At 41.1% G+C, this 9,883-nt stretch overlaps 1 protein-coding gene across 1 annotated transcript; it reads left to right on the forward strand.

Annotated features, from left to right (window-relative positions):
• The first annotated feature begins 4,289 nt into the window (after positions 1 to 4,289).
• On the forward strand, positions 4,290 to 8,358 carry LOC150061369 (uncharacterized). Its single transcript, XM_090333955.1, has 4 exons — positions 4,290 to 4,468; positions 5,119 to 5,196; positions 6,511 to 6,575; positions 8,042 to 8,358. Exons 1-4 carry the CDS (start codon positions 4,290 to 4,292, stop codon positions 8,125 to 8,127), a joined length of 408 nt encoding a protein of 135 aa, XP_090190081.1. The 3' UTR covers positions 8,128 to 8,358.
• Positions 8,359 to 9,883: the final 1,525 nt, after the last annotated feature.

Raw genomic sequence — 9,883 nt, forward strand, 5'->3', positions numbered from 1 at the left:
TCTGAATGCCTTTTTATACAAGTGTTCATAATGACTAAAGGAAGCAATAAAGGACATGATTTTCTTTTCCAGTCCTGGGCTTGAGCTCAGGGCCTGAGCACTGTCCTTGGACTTTCTCAAGGCTAGAGCTCTACCACTTGAGCCTCAGCACCATTTCTGGCTTTTTTTCTATGCATGTGGTGCCGAGGAATTGAACCCGGGTCTTCATGCATGCTAGGCAAGCACTTTAACCACTAGGCCAAACTCCCCGCCCCTAAAGGACATGATTTATGGAGATACACTGGAGAGATATGAACAACCTTAAAATTAAGAAATCTAGTTATCAGGAGACAACTTAGGCTGGGTTGACATGAAGATTTGTCAAGTCAAATGATAAGCAGAAATGTGTAAGAAGACTGCTAACACATACACCTGAATTATCTAGTCTATGTAGACTGGAATCAGATTAAAAGCAGTGCAGAGGGCTTGGGACTTGAATGCATAGCTAGTGTAAGCCCAAATATCTAGTCAAGGGTTTTTAAAAGACCAACCCACTGAGGTGAAGCAAATGCTCATTGGGGCTGCCTGCAGGAAACCACAGATACAAATACAGCAATAAAACAGCAGCTGTCAGAAAGCTTGAGGTATTCCAGTTGGAAGCTGAGAACCAGGTGGGATGTCCAGGCAGTCTAACTGGCTTTTCTCGTTCTACACTAAAGCTATGAAGAATGGGGCTTTGCATGGGAGTTATGAAACAATGAGGATACATGTTGGTTTTGTTTTACCCTATTACCAGTCTACATTCCCAGACATACAAATTTTTGTTCCCTTCAGGCTCCCTGGAAAAATTATTTCTTCTTTATCCAAAGGAATATCTTTAGCTTTGTCATTTTATCTTGGCTTCAAAATTTCTATACACTCTCTCTTTTGCTATCAGAATTTATCATCTTCCCTTGGGTTTGCTTCTTTGCCTTGCAGTAATTTAGATTCAATTAGTCATCTAAGCTCGTTCACGATTCAGAATTCCTAGAGGATGCCTTTGCTTTCTCCAGTTTCCAAGCCAGGAATGATCACTAGTATTCTTGGCTCACTAAGTCTCCTTATTTAAGAAAAAGTTACCCGAGAGACAGATCACTGAACTCTGTTTACATTCAACTAATGCATAAATACATCAACTAAATACTAAACATTGCTTCAAGAAGCCAGCATGAGTACTTTTATCTCAGGAACTTAGTTCAAGGGCCAGGTGCAAGTGGCTGATGCCTACAATCCTTAGCTACTCAGGAGGCTGCAATCTGAGGACTACAGTTGATAAGCCAACCACAGCTGCAAAGTCCAAGAGACTCTTATCTCCAGTTAACCACCAAAACCAGGAGTGGTTCTGTGACTCAAGCAATAAAGCATCTAGCCTTAAGCACTGAAGCTCAGGGACAGCATCCCGGCCCTGAGTTCAACTCCCAGGATCAGCACAAATAAAACCAAATAAGTAAAGTAACTGCATGAAAGGAATTACAGTATCTGGTTTGCAGGTACATTGCAGGTATGGCAACTAAAGCGATATCGATGGAAGTTTGTGAAGTTATTTTACAGAACTGGTTAAAAAACCCAGGTTAATCAGCCCAGCAAAATAATTCTCTTTCCATACTTCCTTGTGGAAACATTCCTCCTTTAGCTCATTTGCTTTAGATTTATGAAAAAAAGGAATTATATTCCCTTCTTGACCACAAGGAATCCTCTCATCTGTCCTAATGCTTTGCCATGCCTCTGCTGTACTTTTAAGGAAGTAGGGCATGTGTACAAAATGAATAATAGAGATTCTTAGCGACTTAGTTCAGAAAATTGAAGAAACAGATCAAGATGGTGAGGAACAAGCTTTACCAACTAAGCTGAAGGAGGAAAAATAGAAATAGATGCAAGTCAGATTTGAGTAGAGGATGAGCTTTTATGAGCTACAGTAATTTACTTAATTTGATCTTTATTAGTACTCTTTAGGAGAACGTTCCAAGGTGAAATGTACAAACTTCAATTCATCACTGGTTTTATTTTTCTAATGTATTTCCCTGACTGTTGAGGTGATTAGCATGGGTCGTGGGCCTGCTCTTGAAGTTATTTGAGATTATTTGAGATAATTCTTTTCCAATTTAATAATCACAGTAGATTTATAAGGGATGACTATCAGCACCTCACAGAAGAGAAAACTGAAAATCAAAAGAATTAAACATTATTCTTTAAGCCCATAGTCAAGAAATAAATGAACAGGAGTCCAACATAAATCAGCTAGACCCCAAATTGGTGTTTTTAATAATATATTATTCTGCCTGTCTTCCTCCCCACCATACCTGACCACCTAAGCAGTTGACTCAACAACCACCACCAAAATATTCCAAAGCTCATTTTTCTCTAGTACGTGTAAAAGATTTTTTTACACCTGGCCAGCAAATTCAAACCCTTCCAGCAGCAACTCTCAAATTTTACACTGCATAAATATCACCTGGAAGCTTGTGAAAAATGCAGATTCACCACCTGACCACACTTGGAGAAGCTGTGATAGAAATGGTGAGACAAGGTGCAATGAAACGTCCCAAAACATATCAGGAAGCAGACTTCTATGAGATACATATACTATGTTGAGTTCAAGGAACCCAGACTTCCTTCTTCAGCAGTATCTTATGCAAATTCAGAACTTCCTCTATTCCGCTGACTTCTTTTGTTAGCATGTATAAATTGCAAATTAAGTCCATAAGAGTTATGTCTAAATGCCTCAGAACTGATACACATGCCATCATTGGAGGAGTTAAAAAGCGGTGTCTTTAATTGATTTTAGTAAGCAAAGCATGTGTGAGCAGATATCTGTTAAGCACATACTGTTACATAAACCTAGTTTCTAACAAATGTATCAAAATATGTCCAAATGAATCTTGCTCATCATAAAGCTATCTGATGTCTAATGTACAACAGAATCTCTGTATTTTTATAAAAAATATTGAACCCTCAACTACCATGAACTTATTACAATTTTTTAATGGAAAACATCTGGGGATTTGCTTTTAAAATTTATTCTTTTTATAATTTTGTTATTATTAAATAATTTATTCTACTTTAGATTTATTTTATTCCTGTTAATAGGTTTATTATAGAAAAGAAAGCAATCTATTTTAGTTTAAAACAAAAGTATTCACAAGTCTGCCTTGTTCCTATCACAGGACTTAAAACACATTTTGACAATTTTCAAAAGACATACCAATGTTGAAACAAAACCTTGGACACTTGAATGAGTATGTGTGTGGCTTGTCTTAATTCATCTGACTAACTAAGCCACATTATAATGGTTGTAAAGCATCTGAAAGATGAGTTTGTAAAAAGCCATACTCATTTCAATGTTGAAGTTCTAATTTCTTGTTTTTAATTTTTTCTGTTTTAAGAGGCGCCTGTGATCCTGTTTAAGACAACTCATTCTCCATTTACTTTTTATTTCTGATAGAATCTTGTTTCATCAGCAACTTTTTCCCTGAGTTTTAACTGTTGCTTCTCTCTGGTTGCTGGCTCACACATTTCTCCATCTATCTGTCTTTTTCCCCATCTTAGCCAAGGTTTTTGATTGCCACTTTATAGACACTACATCATTTTCTGGTTTCTTGTTCACAAGTCAACGCAATCAGTATTCTCTGTTCATGGTTTATTAACAAGATCGATGACTTGGAAAATCATAATTCTTACTAAGCTTCTATTTTGAAACTTCTAGTAAGTTCTGACTTCACGTCACTACTTTTGCTGTCAGGACCGTATTTATCTCTGGTTCCCCTCGCAATTGTCCGATCTTTTCTGTTTCCTCCTGATTCCATCAGTTTCTAGTACACCACACTATTTTTCAGGATGATATTCTTGCCTTCAGTTAGTCTACACAATCCCTAGTTGACTTTTCCTAGAGAATGACAAATTTATGTTTTCAAACTCAAGTTTCTTCCTCTAGGACCACATGTACTGGAACAGCAAGCCCTGACTAGAGCCACATGGATAAACAGCAGGTTTGTCTTCTTTCTCTTTATACACTCTCTTTGCCATGCATAATCCCTTTGTCTCCTCAAGAAATAGCACCACCTTTTACTAAGCAATCTGAGCCCAATAAAGGATTGATCATGTCATTTAAGAATATTCTTTATGAAAGCCGACCTCCCTCACATCCTGGCGGGTCCTCCATGGAGGTTCCCTTACCCCTCTTGGCCTCCTCAGGAATCCCTGGGGTGGGGAGCCCTTCCCTCAGTAATCCTCTCCCATGCTTCCTTTACTTGAGGCCAAGTTGAACCCTCAACATGGCCTTCTGGAAGCGTTCCAGTAATTGTTACTCCCCAGACTTCTTTTACCCTCAGTCAGACAGCAATCTGCCCTGGCAGATCTGGGAACCACACAGCCTAGGGCCACTTCAATATTGGAAGGCAGTTTACTTTCGGGGAATACATTTCTTAAATCCACCTTTTATGGTGAAGCTGAGGTCAGGGGCAATACCAATGCCTCGCATGGAATTCTGATCTCCTCCCAGGCCTTAATAGATACTAGAGCTAAAAGAACTTGCCTTGGGAAGCAGGAAGTTCCCGCCTCCTAGAAACTCCTTTGCAGGCCCGGCTCCAGGGCTTCGGCAGCCTAGCAGCATCTTCAAAAGGGCACGCCCTCTGCTCTAGCGATAGCTGTCCAGCCACTGTTCTTAGAGGACCTGCCCAATAATATCTTGGAAGAAACATTTTACAAAATATGGATGTTGCAGAATTCTACGCTGACTGCATTATCTATGAGAAAATTGGCATAAAACGGCTCCCCCAATTCTAGGAGTCACAGTCTCCCACAGTTTCCATTTCCCCCTACAGTTAACTTGGAAATCGCATGATTCACTATGGGTGGAGCAGTGACCTACTGGCAGGAAAAACAATTGGAGCTACTAAAATTAATACAGGAACAGCTTCAGAATTCCCCATTTTTGTTATCATAAGGATCAGGCAAATACAGGTTTCAAATACAGGTTTCTTCATGATCTCCCCACAATAAATACACCCATGGGGGCCACCCAACCAGGGCTCCCAAGTCTTGTAATTCCTAATAATTTGTATATTTATGCTATTGAGATAAAGGATTGCTTTTTTCTATAAGCAGTGGTCTTCATTACCATCCCTCCTATTACAACCTTTTTGGAAAAGATGCTCAGGTTAAAAGCAAAGGCCTCCGGAGGTAAGTAGAAGTCAGTCGACCCCCCTGTATGTCTGTATTTTAGTAGAAAGTGCACTATTGGCCTAAAGAGAGAGAAAAAACTGGATGCAGCAAGCTCTCTAAGGCCTGGGTGGTCAAGGGACGCCTTGATCCCCTTCTGGGGTTCTTGTCGATAACAGGGTAAGTCTAAGAGGACATGTGGGTTCAAGTCCCACCGGCAAGACATTTCTAAATTTAAATAAGCTGTTTTGTGAGAATATTCACCTGAGCTCATGTTTTTGTGTTAAGTGTAGAGACCCAACCTAATTTTCTTGTTGTTTTGCTTTCCCTCTCACTTGATAATGGCCTTGGTCAGCCAGCTACCAAGGAACAGAGATCTCTGTTGGGGAGGCACTCCCTGAGTTCAGGGCCCCATGGTCTTTCAGTCACTCGGATAGTTTAAGGCCAGGCATGCCATCAGAAGTTTGGGGGTTACTTAACAGTCTCTGATTCTTTGTTTTATCCATGTTACATGTTTTTCCTTGGATATTTTTTTCTTGACTGGTTTTGTCTTTGAAATTGGTATCTATCCTAAGTATGGATCCTTGTGGTTTTTGTGTTGTGCGTGCACATCTTTGTTATCTATTTGAATCTCTTGAAGACTTTGGAAAATGTATGGCCGATATTAATTTTGCATGCTTTAAGATGTTAGAGTGTGAATGTATGTGAATGTGTGTGAGCGAACATGTTCCAGACTATACTTGTATACAAGTATACAAGATTATACTTGAAACTAACATACAAAAAAGTAGTAGTTGATTAAATCTAAGTCTAAACTCCAAGCAAAGTCAAATGCCTCAAGGGATTATTGTATTGTTTTAAACATTGTAAACATTGTATTCTGTTTAGCAAAAAGGCATCAGGGAACTTGGGATTTATTTCCTTGAGTTTAAATTTGGAGATAAATATCAGAAATTTAAATGTGAATTTATCAGTTTCAAAAACTTTGCATGTCTGTTTTTTAGAAAGGTCAGGGCTTCATCCTGTCTCTTCCTCACAGACTGACCCTGGAAATCTGATGGTCAAGTGGGTGATATGATTAGTATTTCTTAAAATTGCCCCCTAAACTGTATTAAATTGTAAAAAAGAGTTTTAAGAGAAATGTTTAAAGTGTTAAGTATTCAAGTTTTAAAGAAAATTAGAGCTGGGTTTCTGGACAAAATTTATAAAGAGTAAAAAGGAAAAGTAGGGCTAACAAAATGATTGTTTAATTGCTATTTCAGTTCACCCTTGTAAGTTTGTTTGTAACAGTCTCCACTAGTTCTCCCTTATAAGTTTGTTTGTAACCGTTTCCAGTGGGCCCACAGAAGAGAACAGCAGATCCTTATTCAGATGTAAATTTGGCCCTTACCAAGTTCCAGGTAAGATCATGCTTAGACACTACTTCTGTGTTGACCACCTTGTTGCTTTAATTGGAGTAAAGTGTCCTTTATAGGACTCCTTGATCTGAAAACTGCAGATCTGAGCCAGCCTGGGCAGAGCAAAGTCCCTGTGAGACTGTGGTGTCTAATCTTCCAGCAGAGTGCTGGTGAGGCAGAGTTGCTTTGGAGCTTAAAGTGGCAGAGTGTTAGCCTTGAGCTGAAGAGCTGAGGGACAGTGCCCAGGCCCTGAGTTCAAGTCCAGCAACTAAACAAGTGACATGTCGATGGAACATTTATCCCTGTGTGAGAGATGGTGCCAGATCCTAGAGTCACTTGCGCATGGCCATCCAAAATTATCAGAGCCAGGAGGTCATAAAATAGCTTGTAAACATGCCTTACTAATGCCTATGTTACTGGGCAGGAACTTGTCAGTATAATAGTGGGTAGTTAAAACTTAGGGTTGTCAAAATAAATGGGTAGTTTACAATCCTAATTTTGCTCTAAGCCCTAACTGAGCAGATTTTGGGTTGACACCAGCCACAAATTCAGGAAAGAAGCTTGTGAACCTGAGGCTGTGTGCCTGTCAATCTGTAAAATAGGCTAAGCTTTTGGGGTCCCTGGCCAAGTATAGAGACAACGCCCCTGAGTCAGCTTGAAGAAGTTACAGAAGATAGATCTTCACCCAGATTCCACTCCTGGGACTTTAGCTAGCCCACTCTTGGCCAGAGACCCCCTTAAAAAATAAATATAAATGGGGGGATACAGGTACCTAAGGCATGAGGCTTCAAGATAAGCTTGTTGATTCTTTATTTACATTGAACTTTAAATTTCAAATCTAAAGGATTTCCCCCTGCTTATAAGCATTGGGGCACCATGCTATCTCGCCCAACCCCCAGCCCCTTGTCCAAACACCTGGCAGGAGCCGGCCTCTCTGTTAACAATGGGTTTGACTCATGTGTGCCATTATAATGAGACACAGACTGGGAACCCCATGAGGTTGGCCCCAGCCCTCACTAGGATGTACTTGTAGACCAGAGGATAGAAGGCTTTCCTTTGTGGATGTTGGCCATCTCTCCTACTTAAAATCTCCATTTGGGTCTGCTAACCCTACAGGTGAATTGCCTGAAGAGCTAGTCAGTGATGGGTAAGGTCTCCAGAGGGGGACAACCTAAGACAGGCACATCCCCAGGTAAGGCAAGCACCTGCCAATGAAACAAAAAAGGGGGAGATGTGGAGCACGTCAGGAGAATGGAAACCTCTGCTGTAAAAGGAGGCCTAGCTCGTGGCCCAGTGCTCATCTCCTGGTCTTGGGACCGCACCTGGCTGAGATGGCGCCTGCCACCTGGTCAGAGTCGTGGCTGTGGTTTGTGATGTAAAGTAAGGCCATCTCTGGGATAGGCCCCAACCCTTCTGCCCTCTCAGACAGCACATGATTCCCCTTCTTTGCCTAACTGCGAACTCTCAAGTTTCAGGAGCAGGCAATCTACAAGTTCCTGCCACCATGAAATGGCCTCTCAGAGACACCACCTACAGCCACAGCCAGCTGACCTGAGTTCTGCCTCCACCTTTGTAACTTCACCAATATGGCTCAGGACACCAACCTATCCTGAAAAAATGCCCTGGATGACTGCTCTGTCAGATATGGATGCCACAGACCCTGCCTCCACACTCTCCTCAAAGCTATCTCATCCTATGTCTACTCCAGCATGGGAACCAGAAGAAACAGGAACTGTGGATGCCTGAAGTACTAAATTTGACTCCCAAGCATGGGACTATGATATGATTATGAACAATACAATCAGAGGAACTGCAACTGTATTGTCTTCCCTCAAAGCATTCTGGGGAGGACGCGGGGGCTGTGATTCCTGTTTACCCCAATCTCATCTGAAACCCACCTAGCCCTAGTCATCTTTGGCCCACCAAGCTCATTTCCACAGCAGCAGGACCCATGTTTGCTTTAGCTAAGTTGGTTGAGTTTATCCAGGCTTGCCTGGATGTCATCAAGCTAATGTCTTAGGCCCCATCCTACATTCCATTATAAGTATCCATAAATAAAGATAAAGGGGGAACTGTGAGGACCCCTAGCTAGTGGTATAGGAGCCCCGCTGCTTGCCACCTGTGTTTCAGCATGTACACACTCAGTGACCCAAGCAGTCCGGAACCAGAAGGCTCCTGGCCCCTCCCACATGGAGTAGGAATTCCCGGATAGTCCAGGTGAGCAGGGCAGGGCGTGTCTCAGGACACCATTGGCTGATGGTAGTATTCAGGGACATCCCTATTTGATGACTTGGCGGCCACTGCTCCATCTGTATTTAGCAAGCACATTTTGTAAAATAAAGTTAGATCTGCACTGAGTCTGGGCTCCAGAGTCTGTGTTCCCGGTATTAGTTGTGGGCTCTATTGCCATCTTACCCCCACTCCTAGACATCCGAGAAGAACCCCAACAAACCTAAAGTCAAGATTTGGTAAGTTACAACGTCTAAAACTTTGCACTCCTCTTTCCTCCACTTCCTCCACTATGGACTACTTGTGGAACTATCCCATAGGATAGTTCATTGCTTTATACTTTGTTTCCTCAAGCTCCTTGTAAAACATGCATCTCTGCCCCTCTCATTTACATATTTTCTCCCTACTTGAGATTATAATCTTCATCAGTAAAGAGATTAGATTGTATTTTCCTTGCTACACATCCCACAGAGCAGAAGATATGTTCTACCTGATAATTAATTGAATTAAAAATAAAGAACTTTTAATTGAAAAATAAAGACTAGAATTTGGAAAAATAGTATGAATGTATAATCAACCATAGTGCAAGCATCGGATCTATTTGATAGCATTTGCTGAACATTGCTTTCTTTTCATAAATATTGGACATAGCAGTATAGATGGGTAATAAGTCATCGTACATATTCAACCAGAACTACCACCCACATAATTGAAGAGCCAGCACCAAGTCAAAAATAAACCATGTAGGGCCAGGAGTTTGGCCTAGTTATAGAGTACTTGCCTAGCATGCACGAAGACCTGGGTTCGATTCCTTGGTACCACATGCATAGAAAAAAGCTGGAAGTGTTGCTGAGGCTCAAGTGGTAGAGCTCTAGCCTTGAGAAAGTCCAAGGACAGGGCTCAGGCCCTGAGCTAAAGCCCATGACTGGCAAATAAATAAATAAATAAATAAATAAATAAATAAATAAATAAATAAACCATGTAGTCAGACACCAGTAATCCTACCTACTCAGGAAGCTAATATCTGAGGATCATGATTCAAAGTCAATCTGGGCAGGAAAATCTGTGAAACTTGTATCTCC

Source organism: Megascapheus bottae, chromosome 6, assembly GCF_031878675.1.
Source record: "Megascapheus bottae isolate mThoBot1 chromosome 6, mThoBot2.hap1, whole genome shotgun sequence".
NCBI classification, from domain to species: domain Eukaryota; kingdom Metazoa; phylum Chordata; class Mammalia; order Rodentia; family Geomyidae; genus Megascapheus; species Megascapheus bottae.